General features: G+C 41.8%; 4 protein-coding genes across 4 annotated transcripts; all 4 read left to right on the top strand.

The window, feature by feature from the left end:
* The first annotated feature begins 296 nt into the window (after window positions 1-296).
* rack1 (receptor for activated C kinase 1) lies at window positions 297-5151 on the top strand. Its single transcript, XM_079228963.1, has 8 exons — window positions 297-490; window positions 2059-2230; window positions 2880-3027; window positions 3668-3763; window positions 3904-4014; window positions 4315-4455; window positions 4698-4808; window positions 5038-5151. The coding sequence occupies exons 1-8, from the start codon at window positions 382-384 to the stop codon at window positions 5101-5103; spliced, it is 954 nt and encodes a 317-aa protein (XP_079085089.1). The 5' UTR covers window positions 297-381; the 3' UTR covers window positions 5104-5151.
* An 8162-nt stretch (window positions 5152-13313) lies between these two features.
* Window positions 13314-15269, top strand: LOC306746063 (small ribosomal subunit protein RACK1-like). Its single transcript, XM_079228932.1, has 5 exons — window positions 13314-13458; window positions 14021-14131; window positions 14432-14572; window positions 14816-14926; window positions 15156-15269. Exons 1-5 carry the CDS (start codon window positions 13426-13428, stop codon window positions 15219-15221), a joined length of 462 nt encoding a protein of 153 aa, XP_079085058.1. The 5' UTR covers window positions 13314-13425; the 3' UTR covers window positions 15222-15269.
* Window positions 15270-16323: 1054 nt separating this feature from the next.
* nme5 (NME/NM23 family member 5) lies at window positions 16324-19579 on the top strand (the record flags this gene model as incomplete). The annotated part of the gene is made up of 5 exons (XM_079228758.1): window positions 16324-16461; window positions 18221-18426; window positions 19066-19166; window positions 19253-19371; window positions 19496-19579. 5 exons carry the CDS (start codon window positions 16324-16326, stop codon window positions 19577-19579), a joined length of 648 nt encoding a protein of 215 aa, XP_079084884.1.
* A 1258-nt stretch (window positions 19580-20837) lies between these two features.
* On the top strand, window positions 20838-24620 carry hnrnpaba (heterogeneous nuclear ribonucleoprotein A/Ba; the record flags this gene model as incomplete). The annotated part of the gene is given in 10 exon segments (XM_079229181.1): window positions 20838-20932; window positions 21436-21443; window positions 21446-21716; window positions 22115-22283; window positions 22386-22544; window positions 22630-22761; window positions 22875-22965; window positions 23107-23262; window positions 23372-23457; window positions 23895-24620. Coding segments are annotated over 9 exon segments (1152 nt in total). The 3' UTR covers window positions 23443-23457; window positions 23895-24620.
* Between the last annotated feature and the right edge of the window lie 58 nt (window positions 24621-24678).

Here is a 24678-nt window from a genome sequence, read left to right on the forward strand (position 1 = left end):
GAAAGTGGCATTTACCCATAATGATGATAACATTAAGCATGTCATATTCATTTAGAGAGAGGACATATAAACCAGATCGTATTAGTTGTTGTTTTTACAGAATTATTTCAAGAATTAAAAAATTCATACGATTCAAACTTTTCATGAACAGATCACTAATTGATTTCCTCATAGCAGTGTTGCTTGAATAAAGCGGCCATCTCCTGTGCATGGGCCACAATTCCCAGAATCCTTTGCGGGCCGCTAACCCCTCATAGTTTTAGCATCCGGGGTTGAGCTTCCTTTTCCTCTGTGCTGAGACGCGATGAGGACCTAGGCTCCTCTAGACCTGAGACAAATCCGAATCCATCCTTGTAAAAGGCACCACCAAACCTCGCCAAGATGACCGAGCAGATGACCGTGAGGGGGACCCTGAAGGGGCACAGTGGATGGGTCACCCAGATCGCCACGACGCCCCAGTATCCCGACATGATTCTGTCGGCGTCCAGAGGTGAGGATTCCCTCGCTGGCTCCGCCAACATGGCCGACGTTAGGTTAGCATTAGTCAGCAACTGAACCTGCAACTGTAACGTACGAGAGAAAAACGACAATGCTGGCGTGAGTGGATTGTGCACACGCGGCTAACTGTCACTAACGGGTGTGAAGTTGTACGTATTTGTTACGTGGACATCATCTCCTCGGACTTACGCGACCGACGCCGGTTAGCTTAAAGTAGCTAACGCTATCTAACGTCATCTGTAACGCAGCTCGGACACGTGTAATTGCATATGTAGACTCCTCAATCATAGTAGTGAGCTTTCTATCAGTGGCGAGGTACGTGAGAGTAGCCCAAAAATGTTCCCGTGTGAAAGTATTGCCACTGTGCAGTAAGTACTCAAGTGATGTTAGAAGTCATCCAAATAGCAACTTAACTCGCACCTGTATGTCTTTGTGATGAAATGGAAAGTGCTCTTCTAGATTAATGACCTGCCACAGACACCACGCAATATTTATAGTCTATCTCTCAAGTGTGATCACACAATATGACATAGTTGGATAATAAACTGTCATGTTGCCTTTAAAAAAGTAGATTTAAAAGAGTGCCAACATGTTAAAGTGTCCTTAAACTTTGATCTTTCCAGTTTAGATGGCCACAGAACACATCCAGGTCTCTAGGAACCCATGAAGGTGATAATATTAGCCACAGAAGTTGACAAATACATCTCCCATCTTTCTGAAAAAGTATCAGGCTAATTAACAGATAATGCTGTGATGATGATGATGATTAATCGTTCATTTCCTATTAAATAAAAGTGTGCTCACTTTGACCTGGGGAAGGCCTACAACGGCGCCCAATATTTCCAATGGCTTGTGCTGCTGCACAACAGCTTTTCCCCAGACATGGGACCAGCTAGTCTCGCAGATCCAAACCACCACAGCGCTGTTTGGGTGCTGGAGAGGATGAGCTGACTACCTGTCATCCATGGATCATGGATGCTTAAAATAATAAAGTATTCAATTCTGATAGTCAAAAAAGTGCATCCAAACTACTTTGACAAGTCCAGTTAACTCAAAGTCCCCATTGTTAGTAATCTCTTCTGAATTCAATAAGGCAGTGCCAATATGCCATGTTTAACTCAACTAAAGCACAAGTTTATGTCCAGCTGCAGGTTTTAACGATGATGAAAGCTTTACAAGTATCTGTTTAACATTGATGATAAAGAGGCTGTTTCTGAGTTATACCTGCACTTAAAAATATTTATGCAACATCTGGCTGAGAGACTATGCCATTTAGTATCATAATATTACTTGGAATTCAATGTACTAATATGTCCAAGAGGGGGAGAAGTTCTGCATCCAAACTACTTTGACAAGTCCTGTTAACTCAAAAGTTACTTGAGTAGATGTAACTCGTTACTACCCACTTCTGCCTGCTAACATTTACTTATGACTAAATGTTTGTCAGCTTTCCTTGATAATGCACTCTCACAATTATAAAATTGTAATGTTAATATCGGCTGTGTACAGAATGAAATATGGACACAAAACTAAACTTATTCTGGATGTCTTGTTTTCCAGATAAGTCTATCATCATGTGGAAGCTGACCCGTGATGAAACCAACTATGGCATCCCCCAGCGCGCTTTGACTGGCCACTCTCACTTCGTAAGTGATGTGGTCATCTCCTCAGATGGGCAGTTCGCCCTGTCCGGTGCCTGGGATGGGTGCCTTCGTCTGTGGGATCTCACATCGTAAGTCCAGACAATAGCCATCTCTAAAGTACTGGTTTAGATTTTCAGTGTTTTAAGGTGGTTATGTTTCTTCTAAATTAAGTCCAGCTGCAGGTTTTAACGGTGATGAAAGCTTTAAAAATATCTGTTTAACATTGATGATAAAGAGGCTGTTTCTGAGTTATACCTGCACTTAAAAATGTTATGCAATATCTGGCTATGAGACTACCCAACTTGTTGTGAATGCCATTCAGTATGATGTTACTTGGAATAAAATGTGCTAATATGGACCTGAAGATCTTACTTTAAGCTGTGCAAGAAGTCTAATGACCACATGTGTCCTAAAAACACTGTTGTTGGTGGTAATGCTAAAAATGAATATTCAACCAATTCTTACACCCTTATTGCTGGACTTTGGATCCACAGCTCTGTAAAAAATACTTTACAATAAAAGTATGCAGTATTGAGGTGCCATATTTATAGATCAACAAGGATAATACATTACACATGTACATTATCTGGGTTAAGTATTGTAAACACCCACTGAAGATTGGTTTAAGATTCTGATCTTAACATGTGTGCAGCTGTATTAGCCATGCTTCTTTCTAATTTGGTGTCTAAATATGCAGCACTTTGGATTTCTTTTCATAAAAATATTTTGTTTCCACAGGGGACTCACCACCCGTCACTTTGTTGGACACACCAAGGATGTTTTGAGCGTTGCCTTTTCCGCTGATAACCGCCAGATTGTGTCTGGCTCCCGGGACAAGACCATCAAGCTATGGAACACTCTTGGAGTCTGCAAGTACACCATCCAGGTAAGCTGTCAGATAATGTTGATGGGATTTATGGGTTAAGACACATCAACTCATGATTAGACTGAGAAGACAGGGTACTGGACTGTGGATAATTAAGAGGGGAAGACTAAGACAGCACACCAGTTTGACTTTGTAATATTCCCACAGAGGTTTCTGGCAAGACGCTCCTCAGTGTGCCAGAATACACACTGAAGAAGGTCGTCTTATGAGTAGCATTGGTCTATTTCAGTGCCAGTGGAACTAGATTTGAGTGAATTTAAATGCTGGCCAATTTTCTTGTACCACTCAAATTAGAAGTCAAAACTTGGCTGTCCCTACTCGTTGGATAAAACAAACTATACTTTAATATGAAGTTTCCTCAAATTGATGTCCAAAGGACAAATGCTGCTGTAGACTGTCTACTACAGTTGGGTGTGATGTCCAGCATGGTCATGCTTTAATATCATATACCAAATTATGTGTTGGTTGAAAATGTATAATCTAGGTTCATGTTGCTAATAAGTAGCCAAACAAAACAATTCTGCAAACATCTGTTTTTTCCACCTTGCTTGATTTCATCTCGGCGTTAAAAAACATGGCACTAATGTTCAGGCTCCAAATAATCTTGCATTGAACATGTATGTTCCTTTTACATTTGCAGGATGAAGGTCATTCTGAGTGGGTTTCTTGTGTACGCTTCTCCCCCAACAGCAACAACCCCATCATTGTCTCCTGTGGCTGGGACAAGATGGTCAAGGTACTTGATTCCTTTAAACGTCTCCAAAGCTTTTGCCTGAGAGTTCTCTAGCAAGTAGTTTGTTTGCCCTGTTTTTTGTTTCACTGTTGATGAGACCACGACCCGTTTAGCGCTACATGATTCCTGTCCTTTCCTCCTAGGTGTGGAACCTGGCCAACTGCAAGCTGAAGACTAACCACATTGGCCATACTGGATTCTTGAACACTGTGACCGTCTCTCCTGATGGCTCCCTGTGTGCATCTGGTGGAAGGGTATGAAATACTTTCTTTTTTTGTAAATTGTAAACTACTTTTCCCACCATTCTGAACTTCACTGAAGCACACGTTTAAGTCCAGCTGCAGGTTTTAGCTGTGATGAAATCTTTAAAAGTATCTGTTTAACATTGATGATAAAGAGGCTGTTTCTGAGTTATACCTGCACTTAAAAACGTGTTTGTAAAAATGTTATACAAAGAACTCTCAAATGGTTAGCTATTAAGCATGCAGTAAATATCCTAGCAATCTACTATATCTATTAATATGGCTATTGCTGTGTATTTTCTCTTTGTCTAGGACGGACAGGCCATGCTGTGGGACCTGAATGAGGGCAAGCACCTCTACACCCTCGACAGTGGCGACACCATCAATGCCCTCTGCTTCAGCCCCAACCGATACTGGCTGTGTGCCGCTACCGGCCCCAGTATCAAGATCTGGGTAAAAGACTTCATTCTAAATGTCATGATCAGTAAGAGGTGCTATAGTGCAAAGGGCAATGATGAAACAACATGCCAACTGTATTATTTGATGATAAAAAAGCTGTTTCCTGAGCTCTAGCCTAGACCAATTTATACATTATAGAATTAATTTAGGTTGCACCAACTGCTCATCAAGCCGTCTTGCTACTTCCGAGCAGTTCGTCAATGCATTGCCTCTGATGTTTTCTGTTTCTCATGTAGGATCTGGAGGGCAAGATCATTGTGGATGAGCTGAGACAGGAAGTGATCAGCACAAACAGCAAGGCTGAACCCCCACAGTGCACTTCCCTGGCATGGTCTGCTGATGGACAGGTACGTCACACTCTGATCTGCAGGAATTTTCCAGTACAGTTTCAGTGGCTATCGGTGTTTAACCCCCAGTGATTATAACTATTCACTATAACCTCTGATCTCTAATGGTGACATCCCTGCAAATATGAGGGGATCTGGAAACACACTTATTTGAATATTAATAGGCTAATTATGGGACAGTGAAATCCCAGAACTCGATTAATCAATGTTCCTTTATTTTTCTTTACAGACCCTGTTTGCTGGCTACACTGACAACCTGATCAGAGTGTGGCAAGTCACTATTGGAACTCGCTAAAAGTTTTTTCGTCGCAAGCTACTTTGAATAAAAGACTGTTTGAGAAAAGCTTGTTACGTCTTCCTTTCAACTGTTTGACTATGATTATAATGCTTGTTTATTACCACCAGTTAGTGCACTTGTACTATTCCTATTTTTGACTTAATATGCTATGTGTAAAAAAGAATATATATCTCTCTATCTATCTCTCTATCTATCTATCTCTCTATCACACACACACACACAGTATATGCTTTAATCAGTGGGCCGAAGGCGCAATCAACATCGTGTCAAGTCTATTTATAGGTGACCTACATTTTTGAGGACATTATCCTGAAATCGGGCTTCATCATCTTGCAGGTTGCTTCAAATATAGCGGTCGTTGTTGAAACATGAAAACTATAAGGGTATTTGGTCGGGAAGGTGTTGACAAGTAATCTAATTTCTGAAGTCAGTGTTTATCTTGTATGACGATGACCCTCTCTAAACAAGTATTGCGTGTACTGCGTAACTAATACACCGGCATAGTTTATTCATCCCAAAAGATATTGTACTTGTGTATTTTGGCTGATATGTGACAGGACATTAATGACAATAATGCAAATGATAGTTTTAAGCAACAAAAACCAAGGTATAGTTAGTCCACCAGAGGACGTACACAATGTCCTGCTCAACACATTGCGGTTACACGTTCTTAACCAAATTTTAGGCATCTTAATCAAGCATGTTAATTATTTTTAAATCATTCCAGTATCATTACACATTTCACTAAAGTGTCCAATACTTTATTCCTGTGGAAGCAGCTGAAGCTAAGTCCAGCGTAATGCAGTGATTTCTACACAGACCTGTATGGAAGGCCCTTCTTTCCCAGCTTGATTCCCTTCATGAGCATTACTAGTTACTGCATTTGAAAAGTAACTTCACTAAAAAGTAACAAAACAAAAAAAGTAAAAAGTAACTTCACTACTAGTTTACTTTCCCTTTTTTTTAAGCAAATGTCCAAATTAACTGCAAAGATACATGTACAAACATCATGGTCCATTCATCACTTTATTTTCAATAAAGGGCATCTCTTTGCCTTTCCACATAGTGTATTGTAATTGTAAACATGTAAAACAAAATGGCATATAAAACTCAGCCATTAACTTGAATGAACATTAACCCTGTTCATACTGTCTGACCAAAGAAATATGCCTCACTTTAAACCCCACAAACAGCAGGATACAAGAGGCTATGTATGGTGGGGACATTCAGGTCAAACAGCATAACACATTAAAAATAGGCCAAAAACAGGCTCTTGGAAACATGAGACCCCACTAAACCAAATGGGGGCCGACTCCTAAGAACAAAACCAGCTTGTTATAGGAATCATTGTAGTGGTTTAAGAAAAATAGGAAAATAAATGGCACTTTTCCCCATAAAATAGAAACAGAAAATGCAATTAAATAAACAGAAAATCCACTTCATCATTGCCTAAATAAACAGAAAGTGCACTATATCCTATGAAGTTAATCATTTTTCTCTATTCTTCAAAATAGCGATTGTATCGCATGAGTAAAAGTCTCTTGAATCTTTTATCCGACAGCCTCCTTGGGGTCAGAACAATACTGCCCAGGCTGAAAAGCCTTTCGACAGGTGCACTTGATGGTATTGGAGTGTTGTATTGTATCCTGGAGAGAACCTCCCAGTTGGATCCGGGCATTTTTAAGTACTCCATGACTTCTGTTTCTGCCGTGTAGGAAACCCCTCTTCAAAATCAAAAAAGTCAGTGTGACTGGAGGTGGTTGGGCTCTGAACTGCTGGTCCAATCTGTGGCTCATCAGGAATCCGGGCACGACACTCAGAAATTAGCAGACTTTTAACAGCATCTCTTCTCTTCTCATCTTTGAGCAAGCGGACCTTGAATTTGGGCATTGAGGCAGCAGCCTTGAGAGCATCCTTGCTGTCCAAGACAGATGAAAATCTGCCTTTGATCGCCTGTGATATGAAACAGTATAGGCTATATTAGACAAACATATAGGCTACAGTTCAATAAAGGGAACAGCAACCCACATAGTCAGCTCTGCTGCTCATCCCACAAATGCATGTTCCTTACAAATGTGACACCATTTAAAAGGGAAATAAACAGGCTTTCCAATGCTATAAGATGTATTGCCAAGAAGTATTGTTACAACAAAGAAATAATCTACCAAACACAAATGTCCTTACTTTTTGTGCTACATTTAAATGCTATACACTATAGACTATTATGTTAGGGGTAATCATGTTATTATTCAATATGTATTTACCTGTACAATAGCTCCAGGCATGCCAGCTGTCATCTGAGAAAGGCCATCCTTCAACGCAAGCAACTTCACCATCAGAATTTCCAAGGTTGGCAGGAGGGTGCCATTGTAGCAATCATCATCACCTTGTAGTACATCTAATGCAGCAGCAAGAGATTTTGACACTACAATACTCCTTCAGGAACTGATACTCTCGCTCAGTGATGCATTTAACACCCAGTCTAGAGCAAATGGTGACTTTATGCGATAGTCCATAAGCTGAATGAATCTGTTCTATTTCATTAGCTATGACATCATATGTATGTCTTCCTCTCACTCTCTTACAGGCTAGAGCTGCCTTCTGACGTTTAAAACTAATGTTGTCAATCCAGTGAGCGGTCATTCCTAAATAACTTGTGTTGTTGGCGGACCAAATATCTGCAGTTGTTGTAACATAATCCAAGGACTCAAACGTTCTTTTAAAATTGGATTCCATGTCGGAATAACATTGGTCTAGGTATTGGGAAAGTGTTTTCCTGTCTGACGTTGGCATGCGAGTGCTAGGTATTTTATTTAGTATTTTTTCTAAACCTTGGCGATTCGATAGTGAACAGGGGAAGCATTTCTTCCACTGGACTCACTGAGTTCTGCAAGTGCAAGCCACACAACCCCTGTGTAAGTATTCCATGCTCAACATTTGAAGGTATACAGTTATTTATCAGCCAGTTATTCATTCATATGTTCTTTATGGTGTTGAGCTTTGCTCCCTGAAACATATTGCTCCATTATCCACTTTTTTCCTCCAATAGATTTGGCTTGCTGACTGGCTGATCAACAACGATCCAAACAAGCCTTGAATATGTGATGCAGCCACTGTGGAAGAAACAGAATGACAAGAAATAAATGATTTATAAACAAATGTATTTATTCAATACAATGATTAAATAAAATGTCTTTTCAATGCTAATCATCTGTTTTAATTTGCTTTCTGGTAAAGTTTGCCTATATGTAAACCCTTTGTTCTCCCTTGAAAACTGCTTTAAAGGTTGTGACTTGATTCATAACTTAACAATCAAAGTTTGACATGAGAACACTAATAAATGGTCCTAATCATTCAGTAAAACAAATATCTCAGATTTATTTGTTTTTTTTTAACAAAGCTCCCACCAGGTCTCCAAAGTCATCTGGAATTGTAGTAAATTAGTCAGGGGGTAAATCATTTTTATTTTATTTAATGAGCATGATTGCACTGAATTAATTGGATGAGTTGTATGACATGCGTTTTGATGATTACATTGACTAAGTTGGACCAACAACTCACAGCGTCTTATTTTGTTGCTCCTCTGGAACTGGTGCTCAAACACAAAATGACTACAGCTTGTAAAAAACCTAAAGAGGAATAAAGCTGTCAACATTAGTATTATGTGATAGTTATTCAGCGATCAAAGAAAAAAATACAGAGTAAAGATTTATCCATCCATCCATTATCAGCCGCTTATCCGGGCCGACCCAGGCTTCCCTCTCACCCGCAACACTTTCCAGCTCATTCTGGGGGATCCTGAGGCGTTCCCAGGCCAGCCGGGAGATATAATCCCTCTAGCGTGTCCTTTGTCTTCCCCAGGGCCTCCTACCAGTTGGACGTGCCTGGAAAACCTCTAATGGGAGGCGTCCAGGAGGCATCCTGACTAGATGCCCGAACCACCTCAGCTGACTCCTTTCGACGCGAAGGAGCAGCGGCTCAACTCCAAGCTCCCTCCTGATGTCCAAGCTCCTTACCCTATCTCACGACCCAGAGTTCGTGACCATAAGTGAGGGTTGGAATGTAGACCGACCATTAAATGGAGAGCTTCGCCTTCCGGCTCAGCTCCCTCTTCACCAAGACGGCCCCAGTGAATGCTGAGATCACGGTCCGAGGAGGCCCCCTGGCTACGCCTAAATATCCTGTCCATGAAAGTCACAAACAGGACCGGTGATAAAGGGCAGCCCTGGCAGAGGCCAACACCCACCGGGAACGTGTCTGACTTATTACCGAGGATACGAACACAGCTCCTACTGAAGGCGTACAGAGACCGGATGGCCCGTGCCAACAGGTCCGGCACCCCATTCTCCCGCAGCACCCCCCACAAAAATCCTCTGCCAGACGTTCCCAGTTCACCCTCACTACATGTTTGGGCTTGCCAGGTCTTTCTAGCCGGCTCCCCCGCCATCTGATCCAACTCACCACCATGTGGTGATCAGTTGACAGCTCTGCTCCTCTCTTCACCGGAGTGTCCAAGACATACGGCCGCAGATCAGATGATACGATTACAAAGTCGATCATTGATCTCCGGCCGAAAGTGTTCTGGTACCCGGTACACTTATGAGCCACCTTGTGCTCAAACACAGTGTTCGTTATAAACAAACCGTGGCTAGCACAGAAGTCCAACAACAAAACACCGTTCGGGTTCAGATCGGGCAAGCCGTTCCTCCCAATCACCCCTGCCAGGTTTCTTTGGCATTGCCCATGTGAGCGTTGAAGTCCCCCAGGAGAACTAGGGAGTCAGGAGGCGGCGCCCTTTCCAGGATCCCTACCACCGACTCAAGAAGGCCGGATACTCCGAACTGCTGTTCGGTGCATAAGCACAAACAACAGTCAGAGCCTTACTCCCCGCAACCCGAGGGCTCGTGAGTATCCCCACTCCCGCTCGGCGCCTCTCACCCTGGGCAATACCAGAAAAGGAAAAAGTCCAACCCTTCTCCAGGAGCTTGGTTCCAGAGCCCGTGTTGTGCATGGAGGTGAGCCCAAATATGTCTAGCTGGTACCGCTCAACCTCCTGCACCAGCTCCGGCTCTTTCCCCGCTAGCGAGGTGACGTTCCGCGTCGCTAGGCTTGATGTTTTAGTCAGTACAAAGTGACTGAAACAAACAAAGTCAGTTTAAATTCCATGTGACTGTGGGTTATTTGGTCTGCAGTATGTAACTCTGATAGTAGCTTTGCATGTGGTTTCTAAGTCACTGTGTAGACAGAAGGCTGCTGGTTGTGCACAGGGTAAGCAATGATTATAAGATGGGTGGACAATACATTTTCGTTTAACAAACATAACCACACATGCCATTTAATATCAAACTGTCTCCACCGGATCACCTCACAATCTGTCATAGAGATGAATCAACGCCTCTCAACCCACCGCTCAAAGTAAACGGCTTACAAACTTGACATAACTGTGTTTATTGCGAACCTATTGTACTTGATAATGTATGTGATTTCGTTATTGTTTGGTATCTGTTATTTTTGTCCAACCCATGTTTAGTATGTCTTTATAACTTGGACGGCATTCTTTGAAAGAAAGTCACCTTTAAAGCATAGCTGTCCATGTACACATACAAAGCTTGATGGCAGCTCCTTGAGTTTATCCTTCACTAATGTTCATACTGAGATGCCAAGATCTACATTTTGAACAGTTTCCACATAAGCAGGACGCCGTTCAGTTTCACGACCCTGGACTGGACTACTGTTGCCTTTGAGTGCATTTGTCAGATTCAGAATGAAAAGCAGATGAGTAACGCTTTGGCACACCGATTAACGCAACAGTCGCAATTCATCATCTGTTTTTAATTGCCGAGCAGTAAGCAACTCTTTTTCACTAGACGCTGAAAGGGTACTCGGAGTTCCTTCCTGTGTGGTGAGGCCGTGAACATCTTCTGTGGAAAGAAAGGTACGTGCATGTAATTGGTCGGAGTCGTGAGTGGCAGCGGCGATCATCCAATCAGACGGCTTCTCCACAGAAATGGCGTTTTTTTTTCTGCCGGTTCTAGAAAACCAACCACGATTGCTGATGATGGGGCATTGTGGAAGAAAGTTAGGAAAGTACAAGAAGCAATCGATGAGGTGGTGGAGTAGGATATGATTGGGGGTTCAGGTTCTCAGTGTCTTTTTCACCAGGAAAATAATCAAGGATGGGATGAAGCTAGCAATGTATGGGAAAGACTTAGAAAGGTTTGGAACATTTACATTTCTGGGGGTTCTTTTTGATTCACGGTTAACATGGGCAGACCATATCAGGAGAGTAGAGGAAAAATGCAAAACAGTTATAAATGTGATGAGCTGTGTGAGTGGGAAGCCAGCTGTTCATCATTGAAAACCATGTATGTGGCCTTGATAACATCGGTGTTGGATTACGGAAGCATAGCATATGGGTCAGCAGCTAAATCTCTAATTGGTAAATTAGATGTGGTTCAGGCGCAGGCATTAATAGTATGTAGTGGAGCTTTGAAAACATCGCCAATCCCTGCCCTGCAGGTAGAAATGCCACTGGATCTAAGGAGAAAACAACTAATGGTAAACTACTGAGCTAATTTGTAGGGACACACTGATTCTCACCCTGCAAAAGGAGTGTTGCAGGTAGTCTGGGAGAATGGGAGGAGCCAGAAAGATAACTTTGATCGGGTAGGCAATGACATTGCAAGGGAGTTTAATGTGTATGGTCTGAGTATAAGCCCTATGTGGTTTACCCAGTTGTGGCTCCATGGACACTTGTGTGGCCTGAAGTTGACTGGTATCTGTTAGATGTAAAAAGGAAAGGGAAAGGTACAGGGGATTTGTTAAGTGCGTTTGAATATCGAGTAATGAAACTATACAGTGAATATACTAAAATGTATACGGACGGTGCTAAGAAACCTGAGACAGGAGTGACAAGATTTAGGGTAGCAATACCAGGCAAAGTAGTAGGGATCAACAGGAGAACATCTGATAATTTAGAGGTCTACACAGTGGAGATGGTGCCAGTGCTGGTGGCATTATGATGGGTGGAAAAGGCAAAACAGGAAAAGGTAGTAATGCTCCGATGCAGCTTCAGTCCTAGCAAGCCTAAGATTCATTCATTCAGTCGTCAAGACATACTCTATGAGGTCCTTCAGTCGGTCACACACGTAACCAGCCAGCCAGGGAGGTCAGGTTAAATGAATGTGGGTTCCAGTACATATAGGGGTGAGTGGGAATGAAAGGGCGGACAAGCTGTGTGAAGGATGTGGAGAAGAGGAGTCAGTGGAGCATGTACTGGTGAATTGTAAGGCGCCTGAGACGAAGAGAATTGATGAGGAAGAATCTGAAGGAATTGGGGGTGCATGAGTGTACACTGAAGGAAATACTGAGCATGGGTGGGAGAGCACAGGTTAGAGTACTGCTAGTGTTCTTAAAGAACACAAGGTTTTTTATAGGGTATAATTGAAATGTAGGGATGAGGTGCAGGGGTTAATTATTTCTTCTTTTTTCTTTCTTTCTTTTTTCTTTTCTTTTATACATTTATTTTTTGGGGTGGGTTTTGTTTCTGGGGTAAAGAGAGCTCTACTGTCTGAGCCATACTCCGGAGCAGAAGGTGGCGGTAATGCACCAAATATATGGATGCCAACCAAAGAGGAGGAAGAACCAACCACGAGTTGTCAGCGTGTGGGAGAATCCATCTTGAAGAGAGCTCTCCGGTTGTGTGACCAGTAAGCAGGTGTTCCTACTTCTTTAGCCTTGATATTGTCGTAGTCTTTTGCTTGTTCTCCTGCTAGATGTAATATATTGAATTATTAGAAATCATAAGGCGTATAGTGCGGCTTGCACGGCCTTTGCGTTACGTAACTGCGAATTTGAGTTGTTCAGTCCAGACTTGGTTTATCAGCGTGATGCAGATGGTTAGGCTTTTTCTAATCTTCGGCCTCACCACAAGTATACTATAGATGCCGAGTGGTTACTGTGTTGTGTAAGGAAACGCTACAGAGTTGCTATTTGCTGACACTCTGCAACAAATTCGAATGAATGTAGCTAAATGTATGGGACGCGATCCTGTCGGCCAAAATGGTGGGAAATGCATGGACTGGCACCGAGTTAATGGCGAAGCATGTACGGCAAGGAGGGGTTATATAACCGCCTATATTTCGTTTTATGAATGTCATTTTCTTTTTTTTCGAGCGCTTAGGTATAATAGTGCAACATGTCTGAGACAGAGACAGAGCAGCAGTATGTGGAAACATCGGAAAACGGCCACGAAGTCGAATATGATTTTAATGGAGCCGACCACACCGAGGAGGGGAAGGACGAGAGCGCCGTGAATGAATGCGAGCAGCAGCAGCCTGGGGATCTCACATCGTAAGTCCAGACAATAGCCATCTCTAAAGTACTGGTTTAGATTTTCAGTGTTTTAAGGTGGTTATGTTTCTTCTAAATTATGTGCATTTTTTTTTTTTTTGTTCATGTTAAAGTTTAGCAGAAAAGTGTCTTCACTGCTGCTAGAAATTTAGGATTTGTGAAATACAATCTGACCATGGGGATTTAACTCCATTTTTCGTAATCTTTTCTGAATTCAATACTTAAGTGCCAATATACCATGCTTAACGCAACTAAAGCACAAGTTTAAGTCCAGCTGCAGTTTTTAACGGTGATGAAAGCTTTAAAAGTATCTGTTTAACATTGATGATAAAGAGGCTGTTTCTGAGTTATACCTGCACTTTCTGGGACAAGATGTTCAAGGTCCTTGACTCCTTTAAACGTCCCCAAAGCTTTTGCCTGAGTTCTCTTGCAACTGAATTCACTTTATTCTAAAGTTTGTTTGCCCTGTTATTTTGGAAAACTGGCTCGTATTACCTGAACATCACTGTTGATGAGACCACGACCCGTTTAGCGCTACATGATTCCTGTCCTTTCCTCCTAGGTGTGGAACCTGGCCAACTGCAAGCTGAAGACTAACCACATTGGCCATACTGGATTCTTGAACACTGTGACCGTCTCTCCTGATGGCTCCCTGTGTGCATCTGGTGGAAGGGTATGAAATACTTTCTTTTTTTGTAAATTGTAAACTACTTTTCCCACCATTCTGAACTTCACTGAAGCACACGTTTAAGTCCAGCTGCAGGTTTTAGCTGTGATGAAATCTTTAAAAGTATCTGTTTAACATTGATGATAAAGAGGCTGTTTCTGAGTTATACCTGCACTTAAAAACGTGTTTGTAAAAATGTTATACAAAGAACTCTCAAATGGTTAGCTATTAAACATGCAGTAAATATCCTAGCAATCTACTATATTTATTAATATGGCTATTGCTGTGTATTTTCTCTTTGTCTAGGACGGACAGGCCATGCTGTGGGACCTGAATGAGGGCAAGCACCTCTACACCCTCGACAGTGGCGACACCATCAATGCCCTCTGCTTCAGCCCCAACCGATACTGGCTGTGTGCCGCTACCGGCCCCAGTATCAAGATCTGGGTAAAAGACTTCATTCTAAATGTCATGATCAGTAAGAGGTGCTATAGTGCAAAGGGCAATGATGAAACAACATGCCAACTGTATTATTTGATGATAAAAAAAGCTGTTTCCTGAGCTCCAGCCTAGACCAATTTATACATTATAGAATTAATTTAGGTTGCACCAACTGCTCATCGAGCCGTCTTGCTACTTCCGAGCAGTTCGTCAATGCATTGCCTCTGATGTTTTCTGTTTCTCATGTAGGATCTGGAGGGCAAGATCATTGTGGATGAGCTGAGACAGGAAGTGATCAGCACAAACAGCAAGGCTGAACCCCCACAGTGCACTTCCCTGGCATGGTCTGCTGATGGACAGGTACGTCACACTCTGATCTGCAGGAATTTTCCAGTACAGTTTCAGTGGCTATCGGTGTTTAACCCCCAGTGATTATAACTATTCACTATAACCTCTGATCTCTAATGGTGACATCCCTGCAAATATGAGGGGATCTGGAAACACACTTATTTGAATATTAATAGGCTAATTATGGGACAGTGAAATCCCAGAACTTGATTAATCAATGTTCCTTTATTTTTCTTTACAGACCCTGTTTGCTGGCTACACTGACAACCTGATCAGAGTGTGGCAAGTCACTATTGGAACTCGCTAAAAGTTTTTTCGTCGCAAGCTACTTTGAATAAAAGACTGTTTGAGAAAAGCTTGTTACGTCTTCCTTTCAACTGTGTGACTATGATTATAATGCTTGTTTATTACCACCAGTTAGTGCACTTGTACTATTCCTATTTTTGACTTGATAAAACTTGTATAACAGCAGTAGGAACAACAGTGCATTCCAAACCTTAACAAAGCAAAAAACAATAATTTGACAAATAAGTCTAAACCGTTAATGAACTAGTCATGTCTAAAGTTGGGTTACGGAAACATAAATTCATAAAAACGTAAGTGAGACTCATGTGTGACGTTTTGGTTACTTGATTTGTGCCAACACTTCATTTTGGTGTCAATAAAGTACCCTCTCTTTGCATGGGTAATATGTTGGACTTCAGGAGGTGAATGAGTTGGCTTAATTAAAGTGGATATCCTAAGAGTTCAGTTTAGGTTGTTTTAGAGTTTCTATTTAAGTGAAAATGAATTGTCCTTTGATTAAAGGAGTCTGAGGCTGTGTCTGAAATTTCATAATGGCACACTTTTTACTGAATTCTGTCTTAATTCAATTATTTTGTATAGAATGGAGAGTAAATATATTGCACGTATATTTTAATATAAATTTGGGCGACATCACTGCAGGCATGTAATATGCAATGTGTGTGTGTGTATATATATATATATATATATATATATATATATACACACACAATATCCTTTCATCAGTGGGCCGAAGGCTCAATCACCATTGTGTCAACTCTATAGACAGTGACCTACATTTTTTTCTTCTAGATTTAAATCTTCCGAGACTGCCACTTCAAGACGAGACTAGTAGGAGTACCTTGTAAAGTATGAATGTATCGTCTGACCGACTTGGGTTGCCGTAGTTTTGTAATGGTATCCTAGCAACCCAAACAGACGTGAAGGCGAGTTGATAAAACCAGCAGGTGACCACTCCGATATTATTACATTTACCAGCTAACTTCACGTGTGTTGACTGTTGCCCTGCTGTTGCAAATGTAGAACCAATACGAATTTAGTTGATCGGACTGACTGAAAGTATCGTAACTTTATTAGCTAGCCTAGCGTTAGCTGTTAAAGTCTGCATGCAGGAGAAGATGAACACAACTTTACATCCTCGCATCTATGTGGAGGAAACTCTGGCTCTTATCAAACCAGATGCCATCCACAAGGCGGAGGAGATTGAGGACATTATCCTGAAATCGGGCTTCATTATCTTGCAGGTTGGTTCAAATATAGCGGTCGTCGTTGAAACATGAACTAAACTATAAGGGTATTTGGTCGGGAAGGAGTTGACAAGTAGTCTAATTTCTGAAGTCATAGTGTTTATCTTGTTTGACGATGACCCTCTCTAAACAAGTATTGCATGTACTGCGTAACTAATACACCGGCATAGTTTATTTATCCAAAAAGATATCGTACTCGTGTATTTTGGCTGATGTGTGACAGGACATTGCAGTACAATAATGCAAACAATAGTTTTAAGCAACAAAAACAGAAACCATGGTATAGTTTGTCCACCAGAGGACATACACAATGTCCTGGGCCCTATTTCTCGAACCTGGGCCCTATTTCTCGTACCTGGCTTACTGAGTTAGCGGGCTAATTGTCAGGATAAGATGACGTAGGTCAGGCTTTCTCGGTTTCTCGAAGCAAGCTTAGATAAATCACCATAGCAACACATCCAAAAATTTAAACCTGCTACCGGGCAGGCTTACTGAAATTCACTGGATAAGCTGGACACTCCCACCGGACAAAAAAGGCAGCTCCCTTCCTCATTGATGAAGGAGCGATATTAGTTATATTAGTTTTATAGGGAGAGAGTTCTTTCAGATCGCCAGGATCCATCCTTTACATCATCATGACTTCCTGTACGCGGCGCTATAGATTTTGCCGGCAAGAAATAATTTATTTACTAGAGCTTCTCGAGCCGCGGACATTGATCACCACAGGCGCAGCTGATCGCCCGTCTCAGACACAGACTATCACCCGCTGCATGCCGCTGTTCTTAAGTTTATTTAGTGCTTCAGAAACTGATGGATGTGTTGAAAGCACTCATAATTGTATGATGGTGTTATTAGTACACCATACATATCATTATTGTAGAACATGATTAAGGTGGTCGTGATGAGAATACAGAGAATCACACACAATTTATTTTCACTGCTTCAATTGATTGGATTTCTGATTATGAATAATACATACATACTGATCCGCCCATACACATATTCAAACTCCTAGTTACATGGTAATCTACACATACATGTATATACATATAGTACATGATTCATACGCGCATACAGTACATATATCCTCATAAGTATATATTTATTCGCAAATATAATCTGATTGATTTGGGTGATGAAACGCTTAAAATTTGCCGATACATTTTCCCAACACTGACGCATTTAACTTGATATATTTGTGACGCTTATGTCTCGCAGCCGGGGCGATGTTAAAGTTGCGTTCACGGCAACAATGTTGCAAAGACTTTGGAATATTGGCAATGCGTTTGCTGCGAATGACTACGGTATTGACTTCCTCATATGCCTTCATGATCATCTCCTGCTTCTCAGTAGAGAGATAAAAAGAGGTTCCTCTGAGTTTATTGTCCATTGTACTGTTAGAACATCGTGGTATCAGTGCTCCATTATTATCCCTTCTGAAGAGGAGCGGGCGCGCGCATTTATCCAGATGACTGACGTCTGGCTAGAATTAACGAGACGTTTCAGCGCGGATCAGCCGTGAAGAAACCCAGATAGCCTGATGTCAATCATCTCGCTAATTTAAGATGGAGATTAGGACATTTGCTTGACTTTGTTTAGCCAGGTACGAGAAATAGGGCCCTGCTCAACACACATGGTTACACTTTCTTAACCAAATTTTAGGCATCTTAATCAAACATGTTAATTATTTTTAAATAATAATTCCAGTATCGGTACACATTTCACTAAAGTGTCCAATACTTTATTCCTGTGGAAGAAGCGGAAGCTGCAGCTAAGTCCAGCGCAATGCAGTGATTTCTACACAGACCTGTATGGAAGTCCCTCCTTTCCCAGCTTGATTCCCTTCATGAGCTCTGGACCCATCATGGCTCTGACTCTGGCCCGGGTCAACGCCATCGCCCACTGGAAGTCCATCATCGGGCCTGTCAACAGCACCAAGGCAAAAGAAACTCACCCAGAATGGTCAGTCTGTTAACCTTTATGGCGTTGTTTTTGTTCTGTGTTCTGTTCCTTCTGGTACTTGTGTAGATAATGTACTACAATGGTGAGCATATTGACTCAGAACCACTGCCTTAAGGACTAATGGAAAGGGGGTGTGATCTATAATGAAACCATAGTCTTCAAGTTCCTGCCAATGCATGCTTAGAAACAAAATCAAACACACCGTCAGTACATTTGGATCGGGAAAGTAATTTGATTAACTATCAATTCCACTACCAATGAAAGTTCTGTATATATTTGAATAGTTCTGCAATAACAGGCCATTAATTCTTAGGTCAGACAAATTCAGACTGCTGCTGTTACACATTACATTAACAAAATAACAATGTTAATTCAAACACACTGTTACATATTGACTGGTATTGGTACAGTCTGTACTCGGACTACAATGGAAACAATCAGTTTCATATTTGCACATACAGACATTGACTGTGATTCTGGGCCCGTGGCTCCATATTATGACTATGCCCTTCGAGTGCGGGTCTTCCTATGACTTGCTATCATGATTCCTTGTTTTTAAATAATGTAGAGCGGTAGAAGTTTGGAGTCACAGCAACAGCTGAGATGTTTATCTGAATGTGATGCACTTTCCCCCCACAGCCTCAGAGCCAAATATGGCACTTCTGAACTCAAAAACGCACTCCATGGCAGCGAGTCATTTCATGCGGCTGAAAGGGAGATCAAATGCATATTCCCAAACTGTAAGCAATACACAGCACCACACTTACTGTTGTTCCTATAGAAATGTTTTAGCCACTAATGCCCCCCACATGCTCTTTCTCTGCAGCTGTAATTGAGCCCTTTCCCTCAAGAGAAGCCACTGAAGAATACCTGAGCAGATATGTAAACCCAACTCTGCTACTTGGACTCACTGAGTTCTGCAAGTGCAAGCCACGCAACCCCTGTGTAAGTATTCCATGCTCAACATTTGAAGGTATACAGTTATTTATTAGCCAGTTATGTTCTTTATGGTGTTGAGCTTTGCTCCCTTGAAACATATTTCTTATTATCCACTTTTTTTCTCCAATAGATTTGGCTTGCTGATTGGCTGATCAACAACGATCCAAACATGCCTCGAATATGTGATGCAGCCACTGTGGAAGAAGCAGAATGACAAGAAATAAATTAATCTATTCATCATAATGATTAAATAAAATGTATTTTCAATGCTAATCATCTGTTTTGTTTGCTTTCTGGTAAAGTTTGCCTATATGTATACCCTTTGTTCTCCCTTGAAAACTGCTTTAAAGGGTGTGACTTGATTCATAACTTCAATCAAAGTTTTACACAAGAACACTAATAAATGGTCCTAATCATTCAGTAAAACAAATATCTCAGATGTATTTGTTTTTAAACAAAGCTCCAACCAGGTCTCCAACGTCATCTGGAATTGTAATAAATTAGCCAGTGGGTGAATCGTTTTTATTTGATTTAATGAGCATGATTGCACTGAATTAATTGGATGAGTTGTATGACGTGTTTTGATGATTACATACACTAAGTTGGACCAAAAACGTTTTTGCTCCTCTGAAACTGGTGCTCAAACACAAAATGACTACAGCTTGTAAAAAACCTAAAGAGGAATAAAGCTGTCTAACAAAAAACTTATTTGTTAGACAGCTTTATTCTTAATTATGATTATAAGATGGGTGGACAATAAATCAAGTGAATTTTCTTTTAACAAACATAACCACACATGCCATTTAATATCAAACTGTCTCCATCGGATCACCTCACAATCTGTCATAGAGATGAATCAACGCCTCTCAACCCACCGCTCAAAGTAAACGGCTTACACACTTGACATAACTGTGTTTATTGTGAACCTATTGTACTTGATAATGTATGTGATTTCGTTATTGTTTGGTATCTGTTATTTTTGTCCAACCCATGTTTAGTATGTCTTTCGTCCTTTAGCAGTCCTTGAAAGAAAGTCACCTTTAAAGCATAGCTGTCCATGTACACATACAAAGCTTGATGGCAGCTCCTTGAGTTTATCCTTCACTAATGTTCATACTGAGATGCCAAGATCTACATTTTGAACAGTTTCCACATAAGCAGGACGCCGTTCAGTTTCACGACCCTGGACCGGACTACTGTTGCCTTTGAGTGCATTTGTCAGATTCAGAATGAAAAGCAGATGAGTAACGCTTTGACACACCGATTAACGCAACAGTCGCAAACCATCATATGTTTTTAATTGCCGAGCAGTAAGCAACTCTTTTTCATTAGACGCAGAAAGGGTACTCGGAGTTCCTTCCTGTGTGGTGAGGGCGTGAACATCTTCTGTGGAAAGAAAGGTACGTGCATGTAATTGGTCGGAATCGTGAGTGACAGCGGCGATCATCCAATCAGACGGCTTCTCCACAGAAATGGCGTTTTTTTCTGCCGGTTCTAGAAAACCAACCACGAGTTGTCGTCGTGTGGGAGAATCCATCTTGAAGAGAGCTCTCCGGTTGTGTGACCAGTAAGCAGGTTTTCCTACTTCTTTAGCCTTGATATTTTCATTAAATTGTCACGTAAGTATTCAGATTGTCGTAGCCTTTTGCTTGTTCTTCTGCTAGATGTAATCTATTTAATTACTAGAAATCATAAGGCGTATAGTGCGGCTTGCACGGCCTTTGCGTTACGTAACTGCGAATTTGAGTTGTTCAGTCCAGACTTGGTTTATCAGCGTGATGCAGATGGTTAGGCTTTTTCTAATCTTCGGCCTCACCACAAGTATACTATAGATGCCGAGTGGTTACTGTGTTGTGTAAAGAAACGCTACAGAGTTGCTATTTGCTGACACTCTGCAACAAATTCGAATGAATGTAGCTAAATGTATGGGACGCGATCCTGTCGGCCAAAATGGTGGGAAATGCATGGACTGGCACCGAGTTAATGGCGAAGCATGTACGGCAAGGAGGGGTTATATAACCGCCTATATTTCGTTTTATGAATGTCATTTTCTTTTTTTCGGGGGCTTAGGTATAATAGTGCAACATGTCTGAGACAGAGACAGAGCAGCAGTATATGGAAACATCGGAAAACGGCCACGAAGTCGACGATGATTTTAACGGAGCCGACCACACCGAGGAGGGGAAGGACGAGAGCGCCGTGAATGAATGCGAGCAGCAGCAGCAGGAGCAGCAGCAACAGCAGGAGGAGGGCGCAGGGCCCGACGCTGAAGCCGACGCCGACGGCAACTCGCAAAACGGTGGGACGGAGGGCGGCCAGATCGACGCCAGCAAAGGCGAGGAGGATGCAGGGTGAGTAAAAATGTGTGACGTTTATTTTGCGAAATCGACATTTGTAGTAAGCGCCCGCGGTTTGCCATGTTTCTTTGTTCAACCGGCCTTTGTTGGCGCCATATGCAGAGCGGAGGGGGGGATGGGCGTTTCAGCAGGGATCAAAACTAGCGTGTTAGCTCACGACAAACCGTCGATATGGGGTGTCTGCAGTGGTCGCATCGAAACGATTTCCATTTTGTTGAATTATTGCTCTAAATTAGCTTTAAGCTACATAGTCTGTAGCCGCCCCCTCTACGTCATAGGGTCAACAGATGTTCTAGAACAGTGTGTACATTTACACCCCGACTGGGCCTGTAAAGTTAGAGTAGCGGGTCTGCCTGTGACGCTAAACATGTCCCCCATCTCTGTGTGCCCAGGAAAATGTTTGTTGGTGGCCTCAGCTGGGAAACGAGCAAGAAGGATCTTAAAGATTACTTCACTAAATTTGGTGAGGTGACAGACTGCACCATAAAGATGGACCAGCAGACAGGCCGGTCAAGAGGCTTCGGCTTCATTCTCTTCAAAGAGGCAGTCGGTGTTGAAAAGGTAAGCTTGGAAGAAATTATGTTGGAGCCAAAGTAACTCTGTGTTTACAAGCTGGGCACGTTTAAATGTTTTCCTCCCTCCTTTTTTTTTTTTTTAAAAAAGGTTCTTGAACAGAAGGAGCATAGGCTAGATGGGCGAGTGATCGACCCCAAGAAGGCCATGGCCATGAAAAAAGATCCAGTCAAGAAAATCTTTGTAGGGGGCCTTAACCCTGACACTTCAAAGGAGGTCATTCAGGAGTACTTTGGGACCTTTGGAGAGGTACGGAAGTAAACACATTTGTCAGTTTATTAAGGAATGGAATGCTTATGCTATTGGTTGCCATAAAGTTTTTTCTCTTGTGTAGGTCGAGACCATTGAGCTTCCACAAGATCCAAAGACGGAAAAGAGGAGGGGATTCGTATTTATCACATATAAAGAAGAGACTCCTGTCAAGAAGGTCATGGAGAAGAAATACCACAATGTTGGTGGAAGCAAGGTAAGGACATACCACACATTCTGCATACCGGTGAAATGTGGTATGATGTATTCAGTTTACAAATTTAGCAAAAGCCATGCCGCAACATAATGTGCTCTTGTGTGGTGTTTCAGTGTGAAATTAAAATAGCCCAGCCCAAAGAGGTCTACGTGCAGCAGCAGTATGGCGCCCGTGGATACGGAGGACGCGGCAGGGGCCGTGGAGGTAAGCACCTTTCTTTTGTGTGTATACCAGCAAAATCTTTCTTAAGCTATACTCCAACGTAGACTTTAAATTTGTGCCAATTAACTACCTGGGTCCTATGTGCTGGAGAGTTGTGACAAAGGCCTCACCTGTTGTTTCTAGGCCAGGGCCAGAACTGGAATCAAGGTTACAACAACTACTGGAACCAGGGATACAACCAGAACTATGGCTACGGACAGCAAGGCTACGGATATGGCGGCTACGGCAACTATGACTACTCTGCTGGTTATTACGGCTATGGGGGTGGCTACGATTACAGTAAGCGATAAGTGCCCCCCGGGAAAGAAAAAAGAATGAGAGAAACTTTATTTTCTTGGTCCTCCTTGTTGTACAGAAGAACTCAGTCCCTTTTTCTCTTGTCCTCCAGACCAGGGCAATACAAGCTATGGGAAAACTCCAAGACGTGGAGGCCACCAGAGTAGCTACAAGCCATACTGATCACACGTAGTGCAGGTATGCATTTTTGCATCATCCGTGGTAGTATGAGAACATAGCTGTAACCATTGGTGCCTTTTTGACCCCAAAGATCTCCATCTACTCTAAATCCATTCAAGCATTGTGGTGGGGTTAGGGTAGGCTGTGTTGTGGGGTCTGTGATCATTAAAGATGGATTCATTCCACCTGTCAGCCATCTTAAGATGCATCTCTACTACTTGATCAATAAGGGTTGAGTTGGTGGTGGTTGAGAACAGGAATAAGGACTGTTTCACCTTTCACCCGGGTGCTAGGTGTAATAGTTAGCGGTCGTGCCCCCCCCCCCCCCCCCAAAAAAAGTGTCTGTCCATTCACTGACCTGTCAAACTCATTCATGCACCTGTCTGTCTGTGTGTAACTGCATGCCTTATTTGGTTTATTCTCAGTAACGTTAAGCACCGTGTTTTTCTCTTAAGGTCTAAAGTAAATAAGAAAAAGAGATCCATGGTCTGACCACAACCAACATGGGCTCTGGCTTTTCCTTTGGAGTTGGCAGAAATTTGGACTCATGCTCCATATGTACAGATCAAGTGAGGAACTGGGGAAGCAAATGTCACTTTTCCACTTTTTATTTTATATTGTTTTGTGTCCATTTACATTTCCAGTGATGGAAGTGTTATTTTTACTGTACTTTTTGGTACCTTTTGAATCTAATGTATTGTATGGTTGTATTTTTACATGTCTACTGGATTTACAGATGAGCAGGAGCAAGAGCTTTTAAAGCTCACAAATAAAACAATTTTCTTTTTTTTTCTTTTCTTTCTTTTTTTGGTGTTTCTAGATCTTTAGTTATTTTCTCCCGTGCTGAATGTTGGATGCAAGTTGCATGGCTTCAGATGTGGGGTGAGGCAAAATAAGGGATTTAAACTAATCAAAGGTTCATTGTAAGAGTGTTAAGTGAATGTTTGCAGATCGCCTAGTAGACGAAGACAACCAGCATCTTTTTTTTCTTTTTTTCTTTTGGCTTTTAAGGAGATTCTTCCCCCATCATGTCTGCAATTTTAAGTGGCTATACTAGTGTTATTCAACTGAACGCAAGCCTGTTAATGTAAGAGGGTACTCCCTCTCTCACTGGAAACTCATTCCTCTAGTGTCTTGGGCAAATTGATAGAAATAAACTTTTGGTTTATATTACACATGGATCCTTTTGTTATTATTTGTAAAGTTAATGTTAAATGTTTTGTACTGTTAAATGGCTTG

Source organism: Taurulus bubalis (assembly GCF_910589615.1).
Source record: "Taurulus bubalis genome assembly, chromosome: 13".
In the NCBI taxonomy this organism is placed as follows: domain Eukaryota; kingdom Metazoa; phylum Chordata; class Actinopteri; order Perciformes; family Cottidae; genus Taurulus; species Taurulus bubalis.